General features: G+C 50.0%; 1 protein-coding gene across 11 annotated transcripts in view; it reads right to left on the bottom strand.

Annotated features, from left to right (window-relative positions):
• Positions 1-21746, bottom strand: part of UPF2 (UPF2 regulator of nonsense mediated mRNA decay) — a 1606401-nt gene that overhangs the window by 742151 nt on the left and 842504 nt on the right. For all 11 annotated transcript variants that reach the window (XM_086919968.1, XM_086919955.1, XM_086919976.1 and 8 more), the window contains one exon: positions 13323-13526. In XM_086919968.1, the coding sequence (XP_086776094.1) occupies positions 13323-13526 (204 nt within the window). The remainder of the gene's footprint in view (positions 1-13322; positions 13527-21746) is intronic.

Raw genomic sequence — 21746 nt, 5'->3', positions numbered from 1 at the left:
TATATGTAGAAGAATTACTACAAATACAAACAATATCCTCAAATCTATCTTGAACTTGGTAAGCACTTTTAGCAGCAGCATTCCAAGTGACACCGAGTCCCATGTTTTCTAAACATCCGGTGTCCTGTTTTCTCAACTTTCCCAGATGCTTGGTGACAGCGCTCTTTTCACATATACCGGTCACTACACCTTTCATTGAATGTTTAAATCCTAGGATATTTGGCAATTTATCTACTATCAATAATGACTCCCTAGAAAAGGGGGCTGATGTATCAAAGGGTTTCACCCCATTCTTTGTCTGTGGGTAAATCTGATAGTACACATTGGGAAAGATTTGTATGAAACAAGCCACTTTACCAATCAGCGAAAGAATCAAATGCATTTCCTGATTCTCTACAGTTCATAAAATAATTAAATAAGACCTAAAACATGCTTATAAACCCTGTATCTTTAGACCAAAGACCACAAGAAAATAAAAGGAAGAAACAATATTTTAGTGACATCCCTAAACAACAAAACTCGAGCAGAATAATGTTCGCCCAGTCTTTCTTGCTGATGCCTTATGTAACAAAGTTACACTGTATTGGCCCCTTCAGGAAGTAATAAAAATGACTCTTTCACTCACCTTTTCCTTTCTTTGAATGGCATTCAGTTTGTGGTTACGAAGGTGTTTTTTCAGTGTTTATATGTTTACACTGGTGAGGGCTATTTTTCTTTCGGTGGGGTTTTATCAGTTATTATAGGTTTAAACCTAAAACGGGACAGCCTAATTATAAGACACTTACTAAAATATGTGAAAAGTTGGCCTGGTGTATGCTGACCACTAATTAAAGTGGGCACCTTGTGTCAGTCCAAACAACCCTTATTGATGATTAGGTTAAAGACAACCTTTATTGAAAGCTATCCTAGTGGTAGCTATGGAGAGCAGCCTTCAGGCTAAGCCTAGAAGAAATGTAAAAAAGCTTGGTTTACTAGATTAGAGCCTCTTGAATGACCAAATGAAAGGAGAACCACACAAGGGATATATACAATATATGTATTTATTACTAAACACTCTCTACTAACCTCTTTATGAGAACAGAGCACAAGATACATAATATTAAAGCACTATAACGACAATAAATAGCACAATGCACAGTGGGCTCCGGGGGGAAACCAAACCTTATACTAAGAAAGTGGTATAACAACCACGACTTGACTAGACAGTGCCTACAGCACGTAGAATCGCTGGGACCCCAAGGAACCACCCAAGGTAGTGACACAGGGGACCCACGGAGGACGGCGGCAGTGTGTGAACACAGGCGCTAGCTCGTACAATCCTATGGGAAATTTGTGTTTGGAATTTTAGAGATTAAGGACACTTCGGAGAGGATTTTAAGCAAGCCATTTCAAACATAGAAGGTTCTAAGGCCAGCACCCATGTGAGCACCGGAGTACTCATGTTACCTCACCCAGGGCGACCGGGTGCATAGGTGTCAAGTGATGCTGGGAATCTTAATCGTTTTCAATGGCGAGATGCTGAAAAGTGGTGCTGCCTGGTAAGGTAAAAAGTGTTCGGTGTGATCCAAGCCTGGATCGGAGCTGAGAAGAACCTGAAAGCAGAGGGGACAAAGTCTGTGTCACTTCAGTGTGACTAGGGGCTCGGTAGACGAATGCCCATCGATGTTGGGTGCTTCAGGCCACGGGAACGAGGAGATGTCGAGGATGACCAAAGTCCGCAGGTGAGCCGTCCCACAAAGGATGCCGAATGCTGGGGGGTCAGTGTCAGGATTGAACACCAACAAGCCTTGGTAACTGCAACCCACACGGTCGGATGAAAAATGCTTCAGCAAGGTCCTGGGGACTCCATAAGCTATGAAGAGTCAGGGCACGTCTGGAGCAACCAGGGAAGCCCACGGAAAGTCAAAGTTACCTTCACAGGGACCCACAGATCGACAGACCAGGGATCGCGAAGGGACCTTGAGAGGAATCACAAAAAACCAGCCCACGAAACACTTGTGGATTGTAGGCCAATAATCTTCGGTGGAGACACTGCTCGGGTCAGGACTACAAGTAGCCCAAAGCACAGCCTCCGGGGTCGCCCGGAAAGCATATGCTGCTGCAAATGTACAGGGTGCACAGGGTTGCACAGTCCCCACGAGGGATACGGGCCCCTGAACTACTGAGTGCACAGATCAACCTCAGAGACCTCAGGAATCCTCAGGAGCTGCGGAGATGCAAACCGATCAGATGCTTTTTTGTGCCTGCTTAGCAGGGGAGTAACTCCAAGGGAGATTCTTTTTTTTTTTTTTTTTTTTAAACTTTATTTTTGTTGCAGGTAAGAGACACATATTTTCTCCGTCCGTGGGCTGCATTCCCAAACTATCAATCGTGTACTAATCTAGAATACAGTTGTGGACACGGCCCATCTGCCCACATCCCGGAGGCCGGGCGGCGCAGCTGTAGTCAATCAACCGAACCTTAAATAGTCAGCAGCAGTGCGGGTCATCCATGTCAAGTCGATATCCTGCATTTTTCATACGAAAACATCCCCCCCCCCTCCCCCCAACTATAGTCATTGTGACTGAATAACAAACCCCAACAAGATCATTGCCACATCAGTTCCTCGTATCCCCCCAACATTCGGTGCAACTTCCCTATGGTCACAGTTTCGCCCTCGACCTCCTCCCCCATCCCAGCACTTCCCCCCAGAACAGTACCTTTCCAGTCTTTTCTTTCAAAAATTTCTCCTCGGTAGTACATACCTCCCGGCTCATGTCCTTGCAGTTCCAAATTAGATCCCCACTCCCATTTGTAGGTCCCACATGTTCGACCTGGCGTACCTCACTGTCCTCCCTCCAAACCATGGTAGTGTCTCCATTTCGCCCAGACCCTCCGAAACTTTTTAGGACATCCCCTCGCCTTATACGTCACCCTTTCTGCAGCCATGTAGAGATCTAGGCCCCTTCTCCATTCCTCCATGTCTGGTGTCTCCGCGGCCCCCCAATATTTTGCGATGTCCCTCTTGGCCACCACTAGCGCCAGTACTAAAAATATGAGTTGGTAGCGTGGTAAGTCCACTTCGTTTGTCATGCCCAACAACGCCAGTTTCGGGTCCTGCTCTAACTCTATCCCCAGGACTTCCCCCAGTTCTGTAAAAATGTGTGTCCAGTATATGCGTATTTTATCGCACGACCATATTGTGTGGTAGAAGTCACCTGGGTGTTGTTGACATCTGAGACACCGGGGGTCCGTTATTTTTCCCGTTTTGAGGAGACGTACCCTATCAAAGTAAGTCCTGTGTAGCACGTGTAGCTGAATGAGCCTCAACCGTGACTTAATCGCCACCTCGCGTGGGTGCATCAAGACTATCTCCCAGTCCAAATCCTCCATCTCGCCTACGTCCGCCTCCCATAGTCTCCTAAGTTTCGTTAAGTCCCCCAGCATAGTGTTAGTCAGTGTCTTGTATGTGAGCGAGACCGCCTGATGCGTTATCTGTTCCTGCAGAAGCCTACCTTCTAGTGGGGCGTATTCTGGCAAATCTGTGAGAGAGATGTTTTGGGCTCTCCACGCATGCGCCAATTGTGTGTGCTTGAAAAGTTGAGAGCGGTGTAGTCCATAGTCCATTTGTAGCCTGTCGAACGACTTCAATTCCCCCCTATACATGACATCGCCAATATGTGAAATACCTATGTCGTCCCATCTTTGGAAACCTTTCAGCTTTTTGAGTTCTGTGAGCCAATGGCAGTGCCACAACGGCGTCTGTCTAGTTGGTCTCCCCTTCCACCCCATCCGTTTTGTCGCTCGCGTCCACGCCCATAGTGTGAGCTGTGTCGCCGGTAGGAGCGACCTCCTTATCCTACCCCCGTAGAGATAGTGGTATACATTGTGAGGTGACAGCTTTTGCCGTTCCAGTGCGTACGTCGGGTGGTCAGCCGGGGCATGGATCCACTCGTTTATTGGCGTTAGGTGTTCCGCCCTATAGTACGCCTCTAGGTTAGGCAGGGAAATCCCCCCACTGTATTGGTGTCGCTGGAGCGTCTGAAGTGCAATACGCGGTTGTTTCCCCAGCCACAGAAAGGAGCGCAGGTCCGCGTGTACCTTGGGTAGCGTGGCGGCCGGGAGCGGGTAGTATTCGTTTTGGAGAGCATAAAGGAACTTGGGGAGGGTAATCATTTTGTACATTGCAGCCCTTCCTAACAGGGTGAGCGGCAGTTGTCTCCATCTATTCATGTCCACTACCGCCTCGGCCATGACTCGCTCTACATTTCTGTTGAACGAGAGCGCCCTGTCTAATGTAACATAGACCCCCAGATATTGAAACCCCTCTGTAGTGGTGAGCAGTTGGTCAGGTAGGGCCCCCCACCTATCCGCTCCTTGTGGGTCATAGAGTATTGATTTGTTCCAATTGATAGTATGACCCGCTCTTGCGCCAAAGCCCTCCAATACCCTGAATAACTCCGGGACCGAAACCTCCGGTTCCGTTATGTAGAGCAGCACGTCGTCTGCATACAGCGAGATTTTTTCCTGTGTTTCCCAGGATGTCTCCCCAGAGAAGCCGTGGATACCGGGGTTTTGTCTAATCCTGGAGGCCAGGACCTCGATTGTGAGCGTGAATAGTAAGGGGGACAGTGGGCACCCCTGTCTCGTGCCTCTGGATACCCTAAATTCTCTGGACATTCTGCCATTGACTCGCACACGCGCTGTCGGAGCTGTATACAGTAACTCTATCCACCCCTGAAATTTTGGGCCAAGGCCAAACCGCTGTAGTGTTGCCAAGAGGAATGGCCAGTGCACAGCGTCGAACGCTTTCTCTGCATCTAGGGAAAGAAACCAGTGGGGTTCCGTTCTGTCCTTGACTTCCTGCAACCAATTATGTGTGCGTCTCAGTTTTAGTTTAGTCGCTCTGTCTGGCAGGAAACCTGACTGGTCCGTGTGGATGAGATCTGGAATCACCGACCTCAGGCGCGTCGCCAGTACCGTAGCCAAGATCTTCACCTCCATGTTAAGGAGTGAAATGGGGCGATACGAAGCACAGTCATCGGCGGGTTTGCCCTTTTTGTGGATCGGTACAATGGTGGCCAACGAAAGGTCGGGCGGGAGGCGTCCTACCCGATAGGAGTCAGTGTAGAGGGCTTTCAGGTGGCGCGTCAACAAATCCGCTGTACGTTTAAAAAATTCCGCGGGGAATCCATTGGGCCCCGGCGTTTTCCCTGTTTTGAGCTTATTGATGGCCTCGGAGATCTCGTCTAGCGAGATATCTGTCTCCAGAGCCGAACTGGATTCAGTGTCTAGAGCCGGCAGATCTACTCCCTCCATGTATTGTAGTGCGTCCTCTACCGTCCCGAGGTCCCTTGCCGCATAGAAGCTTTCATAGTGTGCCGCAAAGGTATCGGCTATCTCCTGTTCGGTGCACACCATGACGTCATCTGGCCGCCTAACCCGTTCCACCCATCTGGCTGCCCTCTCCTTCCTACTCAGCCACGCTAGTAGCTTGCCCGATTTGTCGCCCACGTCATAGAGCCGGTGCAGGGTGGCTAGTGATTGCGTCCGCGCCTCGTTCGAGACAATCTCTTTGTATTCCCTTTGCTTGTCTATCAAGAGTCGTAGTGTGCTGTCCTCCTTGTGTGTCTGGTATTCTCCCTCTAAACGTAGTATTTCGGCCTCCAGTTCCACTATCACTGCCTGTTGTGCCCTACGATCCTCCCGCAGCCTACTCTGTGCCCTGTCTCTCAGAACCGCTTTCATGGCCTCCCAAAAGGTCACTCCAGAAGCAACCGTGCCTTCATTTTCTGCTATGTATACTTTGACGTCCGCCCTGAGACCTCTTATCACGTCTGGCTTCTGGAGATCCCATGCTGCCAGTCGCCAGTCTGAGCCTGTCCTTCCTCTGTCAGCCCCCACCTTAGCGTACAATGGGGAGTGGTCCGAGATCCCCCGTGCCTTATACTCCGCCTTGTCCCCAGTGGTGAGATATTGCCTGGCCATGAAGATATAGTCCAGTCTCGAGAACACTCTATGTGCCCCGGAGTAAAAGGAATACTCCCTATGTGTGGGGTGGCGCCAGCGCCATACATCCGTAAGACCCAGGTTGGCCATGTGTTGTGATAGTGTCGTCTCCGCCCCTCCCCTACGTGTTGGCCCCGTGCGGTCTAGCTCCTCCGACATAACGTCATTTAAGTCACCTCCCACTATTTGTATGGTGTCGGCAGTGTTCATGAGGATCGTAGCTATCGCCTTGTATGTGCGTGCCTGTAGTTTCGGTGGGGCGTAGACTGAGAGTATTGTGTATCTTTGCCCCCTCCATACTCCCAGTACTCCTGCATATGTCCCTTGAGGGTCGCTCCAAGTACGTGTTGTTGTAAACGGGAATGCTTTGTTTACCAGTATAGCAACTCCCCTAGAATCTTGTGTGTACCCCGCATGGGCTAGGACCGCATACCTGCCTCTGGCTATGAAGTTACATTTTTCGCCCCTGAGGTGCGTCTCCTGCAAGAGGGCAAAGTCCGGCGTCACCCTCCTAATATATGCATTGACTAGACCCCTCTTTATCCTAGAACCCAGGCCATTCACATTCCACGTAAGGATCGAAACCCCCCTGCTGTCTTGTTGCGGTGTCGTCAGTGTACCTGCCATGGTGTGGGGTGGAGTTCATGTTCTGTTTGAGTCTGTGCTAGACACCAATGGCTGTACTGCAACCCCTCCGATTGTGGCTGTCGTCCCCCCCGCCTCCCTCCCCAACCCCAACTTGTGAAACTGTTTCCCCCCAGCGATCCCCCCCCCTCCCAACCTCCTTCCCCATCCAGACTCATCCCCACTAAGGACCGAGCTTTCAGTAGGAGTCGGTCTGTCGCCCGCCCACACCCGCCCTTTATTTAGGTATTTTGAAACTGAAAGAGAATTTCAAACTGCGAACAACTTCCCAAAAAAAAAAAAGAGTAGGAAGACAGTGATAAAGGAAAACAAAAACTGGGGGTAGTGACAACTTGCGTGCTGTTGTGCGTTCCGGCCGACCTCTGATCTAGTCCACTTCAGCCGTGTTCAAGAGTGGGAGTCTTGTGTCGCCGTTTCTGACCCACTGCATTTGTCTGAGTGATCTTGTTCCATGTCACGTATCACTGTCACTAAGGGGTGGATGGAGCTCTGATGCGTGCCTCTTACATCGACCTCAGGTTCCGAGTCTCTAGTTTCAGCCTCATCCTCACCATCCCCTTCCGAACAGGCCTGTGTGTGTGGCCCCTGCCGAAGTGGGTCCGCCGCGCCGGAGGTTCCTGGCGACTCCGACCTCCCCCTCCTACTTCCCGTCGCTGTGCGTGTTCGATAGGGAGTTCCTGTGGCACGCGAGTGCACCCTCCTGGATTTTTGCCGTTGTGGTTTTGGGAGATTCCATTGTGTCTTTTCCCGCACAGTTCTGTCCATTGCCTCTCGCCCCGCCCCTTCCCTGCTGTTGAGTATCGGTCTCTCTTCGAGCCATTGCCAAGCCTCCTCCGGGTGGTTGAAGAAGATAGTCTTTTCCTTGTATATAACTTTAAGTTTAGCCGGGAAGAGAAGCATGTAGGTAATGTTCATAGATCTGAGCTTGGTTTTCACTGAATCGAAGGACCGTCTCTGCTTCTGCGCCTCCTGGCTATAGTCCGGGAAAATCATTATGTGTGTGTTCTCTAGCCTTATGACACCAAGCCTCCGTGCCTCGCGTAGAATCAGGTCCCTATCTGCGAAGTTGAGGAAACGAGCTATCACAGGCCTAGGTCTCGCACCCTCCGGGGGTTTCGCCAGCAGCGCTCGGTGGGCTCTCTCAATGACAAAGCATGTCGAGAATTGTGCCTCCGGGAAAGTCTCTTTGAGCCACGTGTGCAGGAATGTCGCCATGTTGTTTCCTTCAATTCCTTCCCGAAATCCTACAAAACGCAGGTTGTTGCGACGCGCCCTATTTTCGGCATCATCGACCTTCCATAGCAGCTGCCTGTGGGACGCTTGGAGTTCTGCCATGTCTCTCCGAATCGTTGTAATCGAATCCTCTGCCTCCCCGATTCGCGATTCCGTCTCCGTCACTCTGGCCGAGAGGTTCCTGAAATCCTGGCGCAGGAGGGTGACTTCAGATCCCACTTCTCCGATTTTCACTTCCAGTGCCGCCCGTGATTCTTGGATATCCGCTCTCGAGGCCTGGATTGCCGCGAGCAGTGCCCCGGTGTCTATGTGCCCATCCGCCGCTGTGTCTTGGTTTCCCCTGGCCTGTCGAGGTGCAGCAAAGCTATCCATGGCGCCTTTTGGCAATGGTTTGGGCGGCGGGTCCTTTTTCCCCATGTTGGTCGGCGTGGGTCTGTGTCCGACCTTGGCCGTGTGTATCCCGCCCTAGCAGAGCAGTCTCGAAGGTCCTCTGCCCGGTCACACTGATCTCTGGTGCTGTCCCGCTTGTCCACCAGGTTCTTGCTCCCACGTTCACCCCTCCCTTGCCCTATTAAAATTGCGGGTCGTGTTGTATGGGGCTGGCGCTGTAGTGCCTTCGCTCCGTCTGCCACTGGTGTGCCGGGCTCCACTTCCACGTGTCTCCGGTCGCCGGCGGAGTACTACCGCCGCTCGTTGTGTGCGGTCTTCCTCCGGGGGGGGAGCACCTCGTGCGTTTTATTGTCAGGGATCTAGTTCATTTGGGCTCCGATTCCTCCTATGCTATCCATGTGCTCTCCCCCGCCGTTGATACTCCGCTGCCGGTATCTTCCACCTCACCACCGTGGCTGCAGCCTGCTCGTGTGCCCGCCCGTTGTTACCTCGATTCCAGCCGCCTATGTCGTTAGGGGGGGAAGGGGGTGTCTTTACTCAGTTGCACTGCCCTGTCCGTGTCTCACCCAGGTGTCTCCTGCTGCTTGTGCACAAGCTGCACATGCCTCCTTCACCTGCGGGGTTCCCCCACCTTCTCACGCCCCTAGCAGGACCCTCTGCTCCTCCAACGTCTCGGACACGGACGTGAATGTCACCAGGCCATTGCCTCTGTGTCTCGCCGCGTTCCGCCCAGCCGGCAGGCCGCTGTGATGGTCGAGGGGGGGGTATGAGCCGGCGGTGCGTTGCCTCCACTCTGGCCTCGGCAGGTTATTGCTCCCTGTGGTGCGCTATGGACAGGCTGGCCAGCCCTCCCTTCACAAGCATCCGCTCCGCCGCGGAGCCCCGCCCCCGCTGTAGGTCGTGTGGCGGGTGCAATCGGCGGGATTCCCCCACACCTGCCGTCGGGATGGACTTATGTCTCCGCTGATGCCGGGGGGTAGCGCCGACGTATCCCCCCCTGCGGCGGCGTCTCCGTACCGTTTGCGGGCTCACTGCCGGGTATTGCCAGTCTGGGTCACGCCGCCATATTGGTGAAGGTGTTCCCGCCGCCGGTGCCTGCTGCAGGGGTCAGCGCGTCTCGAGTCTCACACATTCTAGTGTGGTTCACTCCCGGTGGACACCCCACTCACTCCTCCCGCCGCAGTCTGGCTCCGTGACCCCCGCCACACACCGCTAGCCCCATCGGGATGTCCGGGACCGGGTGCCTGGCTCCTCCGCCATGTTGGTGCAGTTGGCACCTCGCTCCTGCGCCTCACCCACCGCGGGCCTCCAGTCTCCCAAGCCGGCTCACGATGTGCCGATCCCACCGTGGCGCCGATCCGCTCCTGGCCAGGTGCAGGGGTCAGTGCAGCAACCCGCTGGGCATCGCTCCTCGAGCACCCTTTTAGAGCGCAATCGCCATGTTGCCTCCTCGGGGCTCCCCACCGCCGCCGGCCAAACTACCGTTTCTCGGGCTCTAGGGTCGTCGGAGCCGCCGTCTACCCCACCCGGCAGTCCCCAGGTGGTCCTCCACACTTTACATATGTTCCGGTGCTCAGTGGTTGAGTATTATGTCGGATTTTAATGTTGGCCGGCCGGGAGCTCACGAGCCACACGTCTAGCTCGGCATGCTGTTGGCCACGCCCCCTCCAAGGGAGATTCTTAAGTCATCCAGCGTTGTGCAAATCGTTGAAGTACTTGGTTTCAGTAGCAGAGTTTAGTCCAGGTAAAATCTAAAGTCCTGTAGTCCGGGGTTCCTACTTTATACCCAAGAAAGATGTGGGACAAACTCTTGGGACCCACCTATGGGAGGGTCAGGACAGAGGGGTGCTACACCCATGACCTTTGTCCAGTTTCGCACCAGAGCAGGAGCAAATGGCTACTGCAACTGGTTTGAGCTGGACTATGCACAGGGACACCAAATGTGCCCCCAATGCAGACATCAAAGCACTGTAAGAGTGCACCCACCCAGCCCCAATACACTAAAGCCTGTCTGGGAGGTGGTCACACCTCCCTGTGACAGGAAACCTATTGTCAAGCCTTCCCTTGCCCGAGATTCGTCAAGCAGCAGGAGGGCAGACTCGTGTCTGTGCTGGCAGCATCCATCTTGTGATGCCAGGGTCGAGAAAGCTGGTACCGGGTGTACCGGTGTTGTCATATTTCTCCCTCTAGGAGGGTCAAATCATACCTCCCCCGCCAGTTACTGGCGGAGAGGTATTATTCCAAGGTGTTTGACACCAAACACGACATATTTCCATGCAGCCGCTTTAAAGTTAGCATTAACCGCAAGGTTATAATGCACTTAAGAGTATATGGTTGGCTGCATCACAAACAACCCCGGAATATCGGTTTTGAAGGCTGCAGAGTGGATCTGGTCATGCAGGAGCACCCTCTCACATAAAACCCAGCACCCTGCCTACAGGATTGATAAGGCCTGATAGGTAGATATAGTGAACCTATATCTAAGTAAGGGGTGCATGCACCACCTTACACAGGCTGCTGTAGCAGACCTATGGCGTCAGTTTGAGTGGTCTCTCAGGGGTGGCACAATACATTCTGCAGCCATTGAGAGGCCTCAGGGGTACCTATGCCCTGGGTACATAGTGTACCATATACTAGGGACTTATAAGGGTACCCCAGAATCCAATCTGGAGTGTACCTAAAGAACTTGCAATCAATTTAAAGGAGAAAGCAGTAAGGCTGGGGTCCAGGATAGCAGGATTCCAGCCAGTGGAAAACCGTGAAACATAAGCAAAAAGTGGGGGTAACTAGAAGAAGCAGATCCTACTCTCCCACAACATATACAGATATCTCCTAGCTAGAGGCATACACAATACTCTTCAATTAAAACAAGTAATTAGCACGAAATACACAGTGGTCACCAGGGGAGACCAAACCGTATAATAAAATAGTGGTATGCGAGCCATGACTCAAGTCAAGAATATACCCAGAACACGTAGATGTTCCAAGGGCCAAAGGAACCACCCGAGGTAAGTAACCAGAAACGCCACATAGGCTGTGTGCAGAGTGGGAACACAACTAGGGGCTCAATACAGGTCAATGGGTAAGTCGCAGTCACAATTTTAAAGAAGAATGACCCTTCCCAGTGGACCCTGAAGAAGCCCTAAGGAACATAGAAGGTTGGAGAGCTACCCCACCTGTGGTTACTCCAGGAACCTGGATACCTATACCAAGGAAGCCTGGTGCATAGGTCTGAATTGGCATCGGAAACCGCAGGCGAACTCAATAGGACTACAGGAAGATGCCGCTGCTGGAGAAGGTGATAGTGCACGGTAGAACCCAAAGGTGAATTCAGGATGATAAGTACCTGCAAGCAGAGGGGCCAGAGTCTATGCTACTTAGAAGTGACCAGGAGGCCAGGAAGACTAAGGCCTACCAAAGTTGAGTATTGCAGGAGAGTTGAGTGTGACCTTGAAACTGCAGCTGTGCGGACCAGGCAACACTGTGGAATACCATTAGCCATGCACGAGCTGTCCTACGGCGGATGTCAGGAGTTGCGGGGTGGGTGTTTGTCAGAAGCAACAACAAGCCTTTGCAACTGCAACCAACGTGGAAAGTGAAGAAAGTACAGTGTCGGGACCAGCAAGGTCCAGGTGACTCACCAAAAGCAGGGGAGTCAGGGCAGGCCCGAGCAATTAGGGTATCAAAGGAGACCCTCAGGAGGACCCACAGGCCGGAGGCAATAGTCACAAGAGGACCGCGAGCAGCTCACCAAAGATGCAGGCCCACGGTGCAAGTGATGTGGTGAGTACAAATATCTTGGTCACAGGAGATGCTGGAGGGTGGGGCTACTTGGAGCCCGAAGATCTTGGTGGAAGGAAGCCACCAAGCTTCTGCAACTGTAAGTCAACGCACGGCACAGAGGTTTGGTTCCTGCGGCTCCGATGAGGGATACTGGCCTCAAACTTGGTGAGAGGACAGGGCAGCCCTTGAGGGATGTGAAGAACTACCACCCGAGTTGCTGAGCCTTTCGGAGTCCATGGGAGCCCATGATCAGTAGAACAGTCAGCTTAACTGCAGATGCAGGGAAGTGACTTCTTCACTTCAAGGGAGATTCCTTCAGTTGTCTTGGATGCCCACAGGCTTTGGAAGATGCCCCCTTTCCTTTTTCTTCAAATTGTTTCTGGGACTCTGCTCAAGCCAAGTCCCAAGATGGCTGGCAACACTTACTAGTTTGAAGTGTTGGCAGACAATCAGATCTCAGCACAAGGTCGGGAGAGGTCACAGATCCTCTGCGTCCCTATATATACACAATTGAAAATGTATTTTAATAACTCTGCAACTACTGAACGGATTTAAATCAAATTACAAAAATGCAATTCCCTGGACCAACATTACCTTTCAGCCACATTTAGTGTAATTCTGTTCAGCAGGTCGGGCTATAGCCGTATCTAAAGTTCTTTGTAAATTAACATGGGAGAAACGCGTTTTGGGACCCCCCGCCCCCTTGAGAGATCATCCCGAAACTTTCAAGAAAGCAGCTAAATGAGTGGCAAACTAGTTTTGAAAATTTAGCGAGGATTTTTTTAACAACGCCTAAGCTATTGGCAAATTAAAAAACCCCCTTTTTATGGAAACTAGGTCCTAACTATACCTACTGGCTGGCAAATTTAAAAAACCCTCTTCCTATGGAAACTAGGTCCCAACTATACCTACTGGTGACTATCTATACTTACATCTATATTTATAGATAGTCGCCAGTAGGTATAGTTAGGACCTAGTTTCAATAGGAAGAGGGTTATTTAATTTGCCGATAACTTAGGGCTTTGTTTGAAGAATCCTTGCAAAATGTTGTATTGTCTCGCCTACTTTCTGGATCCTAGAGCACTTCATATTTTTTATTTTGCAAAGTGCTCCAGAATGTAGGCAAGACAGTTCAGTGCTCATTACTATTGATAAGGAATCCCTAGAAGAGAAATATATTATATGGTAAACAGACAAAACAAAATTGCCTAAAGACAGAAACAAAACAAAAAGTTAAAAAAGTATTCCTTATGTAGCTTTCAGTAACATTTTAAATGGTTTACCTCCATTCCTAGGCGGATATCTTCCAGCACACCATCAACAACATGAATTCCAACATCCTCTTGGTACAGCACCAACCCAGCCAAAAGGTTGGCTACACAATGAATGCTATTATATTTCACATTCCAAATGTTGATCATACAGCATATTACATAGTCTTTTACTTCAGGGTCATGCCAGGACAACTTTCTCATTTGCCGCAATACCTATGGTAGGAAAGACAGTTCATAAAAAGTGAGTACACATATCAAATAAATATGCAATAAAAGCATAAGGTAAAATATTACCCTTCGTGGAAAAAGCTTTAAGCAAACCATGGTACACACTCTCACACACATATACATACATATATATATATATATATATATATATATATATATATATATATATATATATATATATATATATATATATATATATATATATATATAATATATATGTACATATATATATATATATATATATATATATATATATATATATATATATACACACACACACACAGTCAAGAATAACTTTAAGTTCAGAAACCATAAAAGTTTCTCAATAAATATATATATATATAATATATATGTATGTATATATATATATACGTATATACGTATATATATATGTATATATATATATATATATATATATATATATATATATATATATATATATATATATACACACATATATATATATATATATACACACACAGTCAAGAATAACTTTAAGTTCAGAAACCATAAAAGTTTCTCAATAAAATATTTACAGTTCATAAAACATCAACAAACAAGATTTTAAAAAACAATAATTCACAAAATTTCAGCAAAGGCAATTAAAAAAGCATACTTTTACAAAGATGACTGGAATAACAAAGTCACCTCTTGATGATCCTATGCCAATTTCACTCATAACGCTTTCTAATCATGAAGGAGCCCCTTATAAAGTTTGCTACAGCAAAGCAGATATCAGTAGAGGCCAAAGATAGCAAGTAATTAAAACCATAATTATATGTGAAAGAATCCGGGGGAGAGGGGGGGGGGGGGGCGCTACTGCTCAAAAAGCCAGGTCTTGAGGAGCTTCCTGAAGGAGAGATGGTCCTGGGTGAGTCGCAGGTGGGTGGGGAGGGTATTCCAAGTCTTTGCCGCCAGGTAGGAGAAGGATCTTCCTCCGGTGGTGGCTCTGGGGACCCGTGGGACGGTGGCGAGGGCAGCGGAGCGGAGCTGGCGGGTTGGCGTGTAGAACGTGAGGCGTTTGTTGAGGTACTCGGGGCCTAAGTCGTGGAGAGCCTTGTGTGCGTGGGTGAGGAGTCTGAACGTGATCCTCTTGCTGACTAGGAGCCAGTGCAGGTCCCTAAGGTGCGCGGAGATGTGGCTGTGTTAGGGGATGTCCAGGATGTTATGTTATGTTAGTATGAATTTGTAGAGCGCACGTTCACCCCAGGGTTTCTTGGCGCTGTGTGCCGCTGGGGAACCCGTCCTGGCTTTCCCTGTGAGATGGTCCCGATTGGGCATCCCCAAGGTGAAGCCAGGCATCCCCGGCAGCGAGGGGGCCGTTGTGGAGATTAAGCAAGCTATTGCCCAGAGTTGCAGCGTGGGACCCATGGTTAGAGAGGCACCGAGGCAAGATTTATCGAGCCCACTGACATTGGTTCCGTACCCTGCCGCGTCGGGAATTGAACCCTGGTCCCGGGCCAAACTCTGCTTATGGGTCTGCCGCCTCTAACCGGTGAGCCACACTTCTCCACTGATGAGTCGATGAGTCGAGCCGAAGCGATCTGGATGAGCTGGAGTCTTTTCTGTAGTTTGGCCGTGGTCCCCGCGTAGAGGGCATTCCCGTATTCCAGACGGCTGGTGACGAGGGCCTGGGTAACCGTTTTCCTGGTTCCAGTGGGGATCCAGCTGAAGATCTTACAGAACATGCAGAGGGTGTTGAAGCAGGAGGAAGTAACAGCGTAGACTTGTCTGGCCATCGTGAGGGAGCAGTCAAGGATTAAGCCCAGGTTGCGTGCGTGGTCCGTGGGCTTGGGTGGGGAGCCCAGGGCAGGGGGCCACCACCAGGAGTCGTCCCAGGCGGGGGTGGACGGGCCGAGAATGAGGTTATATTTCATGCACTATTCTATAACAGGCAAATTTCAGTGATTTATCATTTGTTAGTGTTGCCAATCTACTTACTAAATCAGCTAAGTTTCAGCATGCTATGCTTCATGAAAATTCGGCCACGAGGAACAACAGTGAAGGAGGAGATAAATAATTAGTAATTCGTCACTTTTTCTCCCTTAGTAAATGTGACCAAGATCTACTGCCAGGCTGAATAAATTTACACCAATTGGCATGAAACTAGACATCCAAACAGAAGACAATACTTTTATGGTTTAGTGTACATTTGGTCAGTTTCGTTTGACAAATAAGCATTTAAAAATAACATTCTGAGCAGGCTTAAAGGGGGAACACTTTTTTTTTTAACAAAATGCGACTAACTGGATACAAGCCTACATTGTTTTTTTTAAAACCACCATCTTTACACTCTCAAGTCAGTTCAGATTTCAAAATTTTGTACTGAGAGAAAAAAATCCACAGCCATTAAAAGCCAACCCAACTAGCATTTGCAAAGCCAACAGGTCTAGATTATGAGCGAGTTATTGGTTTTAGCAAGTGGGTGCGGGGTAGGGGTGGATAATCAGGTGATTAAAAAGAGTGATGCACGATTGCGTCCTTTTTTGTCTTTTCGGTGAATACAGACACAGGCTGAGCAATTTTAATGACTCATAATATAGGATAACGATTATAATCGGAACAAAAGTGAGTAAAGCTCGCTGGTCAGAGCCAATAAAGCATGTCCGCAAACCTAAGGCTCATAAAAATACACTAAAAGCAATATGCAATGTTCGTTTAGCATTAAAATAAACATGGACAGGAGGAGGAGCTTCGCGCGCATCCAAGATGGACGCGTGAGCACAGGGCTCCCGAGACCCTTTCCGCCTCCCACATCTATCCTGCCACGTATCCTGATTTAGACGACTGGTTCTACTAGCTGATGCCCTGCTGACAAGATATCTCTTTTCAAAAATTGATTTGGCCGCCGGGAACTGGACTTACTACACTTCGAAACTTCGCGGCCTAAATCGACGACTATCCACGGACTTGAGTCCCCGAGGTACCCAGGTGGCAATTGAACAACAACGGCCTTTGAGACTCGGCTACTGCCCCTGTGGTACTTTCGGTTTCGTTTTTGGTCATTGTCTACTGCGACTTGCTGCTTGTTGACACTGCTGGCCTGTGTCTTGCTGCTGGCTCTAAGCTTGATTTTCGCCTTTGTCCCCAGACTCTACAAGTCCGCTTTGCGGAGAGCCATTCTAACCAGGTCCCAAAAGGCCCGTCAGGGCTCGCCGCTCCAAATGGCGGGCAAGACGGAGAGCGAGAAGCGGGCCACCAAGGGCACGTACCGAGGGGGTATCACCCAATCCAATACTATGGATCGCTTCACCCGCCCAAAAGGATCCCCTGGTGGTATGGGTAAAGTTTTGGACGAGACTGGAGATGGCTCTCCTGCGACGGAGAAATTGACATTGAGGGACGTCATGGGCGCCATTGCAAGTGTGAAGACCTCTATGGGCCAGCAGTACGAGACACTGGCCTCTAAGATAGACATGGTGGCGATCAAAGTCAACCTCATCAGGACGGATCTCGCGAAGACCAATGAGCGGGTCGAGTCCCTGGACATTAAGACTGCAAGTCTCACTACTGATGTCTTGGATCTTCAGACCGAAGTTCGTAATCTCCGAACATCTAATGACTTGTTTGCCCGTCGGCTGGATGATTTTGAGAGCCGGGCCAGGCGCAACAACGTCCGCATCATTGGTGTTCCGGAGAATTCCACGGAATTATCCACAGACCTCCTGGTGGAGGACCTCGTGTTGAATCACTTAACACTCAAGGGCCTCAGTAACTTTTTCACGGTGGAGCGTGCCCACAGAGTTCCCGGCGGGAAGCCTAAATTGGGTGCCGCCCCGAGGCCTATTATAGCCAGGATTTTTAATTTTCGGGACAGAGACACTATTCTTCAAGCATCACGCACCAATGGTCCCACAAAATTTGAAAAAGCTTCGATCAGTTTTTATCCGGATTTTACACAGGCGGTGCAAAAACAACGCATGGGCTTCACGGGGGTGAAACGGCGACTTAGAGACATGGGAATGAAGTACGCTATGCTTTTTCCGGCCCGAATGAGGATTGAATATGAGGAACGTGCGCTCTTCTTTGACCGCCCTGAGGTTGTCAGTGACTGGCTCGATACTCTGCCGGCACATCGGAACCGCCCGGAACAATCGAGGGGCGCTGAAGGTGGCCTGGAGGAACAGGAAGAGAGAGTCCTTACCGGCGTGCCAGCTCAATGGACTTATAGAAGTGGTTAGATGATTCTTATGTACATATATTGGTGATTACCCGGGGGCTGGGAGGAATCGGGACTCTTCCTCCTCTAGGGGTTTTTCTCTCTTTTTGTAGGTTAGTTTAATGGGGCGACAGGCACACTGCAAGTTGGGGTGGCTTCTTGGTCTAACACAGGGGTGCAGGGTGGGGGTGTGTGTTTTGGGGATTCCTCTGGGGGTGGTGGGGGGTCTTTGTTTCTTTGTTTATTTCGAGGCTCCACTTTGCTGCATATCTTGTCTTTTGTGTCTGTTTCTTCGTGGGGGGAGCACTGTTCTAATTTCTGGGATGGGTGGTAGGGGGCTGAGGTTGCTAAGCTGGAATGTCAATGGTCTTGGTGATAGGATAAAGCGGGGGATAGTTTTGCAATACTTGAAACGCCTCTCCCCAGATATAGTGTTACTGCAGGAAACACATCTAATAGGGAACACATGCCATGCATTGAATAGACGGGGCTATCGTCTGGCGGTACACTCAAGATTTACTACTGGGTCGAGGGCGGCGGGTGTCCTCGTTAGGAGCTCCCTCCCCCTGGAGATAGATGACACTGTGCTGGATGATAGAGGTTGATATGCGGCCATTACGGGCCGCTGGGAGGGGAAGACGATCTCCATACTCTCTGTATATGTCCTGCCAGGCCTACAGTCCACCACATTTTCTGATTTGGGAAGGGTGGTTTTGGGTTTCCCTGAGGGTATGTTGGTTGTGGGTGGTGACTTTAACTCGGTTGTCTGTGGTAGTGAGGATCGTAGTCCCCCAGGATTCTCCCGAAATCACAATCATGGCTGGGCAACTTCTTGGATGCGCTGGGTCTAGTGTATTGCTGGAGGCAACTGCACCCCGGACAGGCACAATATACCTTTTATTCGGGAGCACATGGGAGTCTCTCGAGGCTTGATTATATCCTAATACCGGCGGTGCAGGTGGTCTCTGTAAGGGAAATTCGACACCTTGCTAGGGGGATCTCGGACCACTCCCCACTCTGGCTTACTGTTGATGTACAGTTGGGAACTGAGGGCCGGGTTGCTCCGATTAACCCCTGGCACCTTCGTAATCCTAAAACTAGAGCCGAGGTGGTTAAATGCATGGATTATTACTTTGCTGAGAACGTGGGGTCGGTATCCTCCCCCATCTTTCTGTGGGAGGCCTATAAGACTGTGATTCGTGGTCAAACCTTGTCCTTGATTGCCAGTGCGAGGAAAAGCAAGAATGAGGAGGTGGTACATTTGGAGAATGAAATTACTGCTCTGGAAGAAGAGTTGGAATCTGGGGTTACACCTGAGGGGTTGCATGATCTAGCTCTTAAATAGTCTGACTACAGGGCTCTGGTGACTGATGCAGGCAAAGGCAATGAGTCGTGAGCAATAGGGGCGTCTGTATGATGTTGGTGATAAAGCGGGAAAATTGATTGCTTGGTTGGATAAAAGAGACAGATTTAATCGGGTGGTGCCTGTTGTTGAAAGAGCGGATGGAGTGGATGGAACGCGGGTTGTGGACCCGGTTGAGATAGTCGGGGTCTTTGCCCAGCACTTTCAGAAGGTTTACGCGCCGGTCTCGGACAGACCGGAGGAGGACTCACATTTGCTACTTAGGGATATCGCGTTGCCTAGCTTGTCGGAGTCAGACAAGGAGCTTATGGAGGCGGAATTTTCCACCGATGAAATAACGCTCGCTATCCTCTCCCTTCGCTCTGTGAATGGTATCCCGATCGAGCTGTACAAGTTGTGTCCCGATAAAATGGCGCCGCATCTTCGCCAAATGTTTTTGGAATCGCGAGATCTCGGATCCCTTCCCCGGGATCAGATACTGGCATCCATTGCAGTCATCCACAAAAGCGGGAAGCCCCGCGATCAATGTTCATCATACAGGCCGATTTTGCTTTTGAACGTCGAGCCTAAGATCTTGGCAACACTTTTGGCAAATCAGCTGATAAAGGTGATCAGCGACTTGATACACCCAGATCAGTCTGGGTTCATTCCCCATTGAAATACCGCGCTCAACCTTCGCCGTCTTCATGGTGTATTGGCAAGGGCGGGGTCGATTCGTGAGCCGGCCATATTGGTTTCCTTGGATGCCTCGATGGCCTTGCAAAATTTGGTTTTGGCCCCAACTTCATCGGGTGGGTTAGACTCCTATATGAGCAACCGCTAGCCCAAGTGGTGGTTAACGGTAGGGCCTCGGAACCTTTTGTTCTCGGAAGAGGCACACGGCAGGGTTGCCCTTTGTCACCACTGCTCTTCGCGCTCACCCTTAAGCCCCTTGCCGAGTGGCTTTGGTGGGAACCATCGCTCAAGGGCATTAGGTGGTCCCCTGACTTTGAGGATCGTATATCGTTGTATGTGGACGATATATTGCTGTACCTCACTTCTTCTCGTAAATCATTAGGAGTCTTGTTCGACGTTTTGAGTTCCTTCGGGAGGAATTCTGGCTTGGTTATTAATTGGGCCAAGTCCTGTATTTACTCGCTTACTGGAGAATTGCCTCTCCTGCCCCGCGCATGTCCGATACCGATCTCACACGTTGGTTTTAAGTATCTGGGGATTTATATATCATTGGACTCCGCAGCACGATATGAGAGGAATTTGCTTCCTCAGCTTCTCCGGCTTAGATCGGACGTCGCGGCGTGGTGTGGTTTACCGCTGTTCCCGGTGGGGAGAGCGGCCCTCTTTAAGATGATGTCTCTTTCCCGATTCCTGTACGCCATCCAAAACACGCTTGATTTGGTGCCCGCTAATTATTTCCGCGAGATTGAGGGCCTCCAGAGGAAAGTCGTGTGGGGCGGGCGACCTCGCATTGCACTGGCGAAATTGACTTTGCCCTGGTACGATGGCGGCATAGCGTTGCCCGATATTAAGCGATACTATTGGGCATCCCAACTGAGTGCAGTCAACCACGCAATGTACGGTCCTGACCCGAATCCCGTATTCGAAATGGATAGATGGCAGCTACCGGGAGGCGACTATAATAGGGGGCTCTACTCTAGATCGGCTGGGAAGAATCTGACTGGCCCCACTGGGGTTGCGGTACGGGTGTGGGGTAGTGCAACCGCGGCCACGGGATGGTCGGACAAGCTGACTAGAGCTACCCCGCTTTACGCGGCTGAGAGACTGGGCAGTCTTTGGACGACGAAGGGATTCGACAAATGGGACCTCATCGGCATCAGTAAGGTCGGAGTTCTCTGGGTCAAGAATAGAATCAAAACATTCGATGAACTCAAATGGGAATACGCATTGAGTGATAGGGAGCACTTCCGCTATATCCAGATCCGCCATGCGCTTGAGCCGGTCTTCCCAGCCGGAACCGCAATTCCAGAGTCCTCTCCCCTGGAAGATAGACTGCTTGACGGGTACGTCCCCGATAGTACTATTTCTCTCATTTATAAACAAGCATTTACAATGCAATGGTTTCGCCTTTAGAAAAGTTTGAGTTATTGGCATTGTATATGGCAACATTTTTTATTTCTGTTTTTGTTTTGAAAACAGATAAGTAAATGGCATTGTCATTTACATTGCCATTAGCTTAATTTTTGCAGTCACTCTGCATTCTCTAGCACTCCCTAGCACTCTCTATGCACTCTGCACTCCCTATGCACTCTATATGCAGTCTGCATTCCCTATGCACTCTGCACTTCTTATGCACTCTGCATTTCCTATGCACTCTGCACTCCCTATGCAGCACTCTGTACTCTCTATGTACTCTGCACTTTCCACTTCCTATGCACTCCCTATGCAGCACTCTGTATGCACTCTGCATGCACTCTGCACTTCTATGCACTCTGCACTCCCTATGCACTCATCATGCACTCCCTATGCACTCATCATGCACTCCCTATGCACTTCCTATGCACTCTGCACTCCCTATGCAGCACTTTGTACTGTCTATGCACTTTCTATGCACTGTCTATGCACTCCTTATGGACTGTGCACTGTCTATGCACTATGCACTTTCTATGTTTTCTGTACTCCGCACTCCCTATGCACACTGCACTTTGTATGTATTCTGCATTACCTA

This window comes from Lissotriton vulgaris, chromosome 1_1 (assembly GCF_964263255.1).
Source record: "Lissotriton vulgaris chromosome 1_1, aLisVul1.2, whole genome shotgun sequence".
In the NCBI taxonomy this organism is placed as follows: Eukaryota; Metazoa; Chordata; class Amphibia; order Caudata; family Salamandridae; genus Lissotriton; species Lissotriton vulgaris.
Note: the sequence above shows the minus strand (reverse complement) of the source record. Positions and strands in the feature narration are given on the sequence as shown.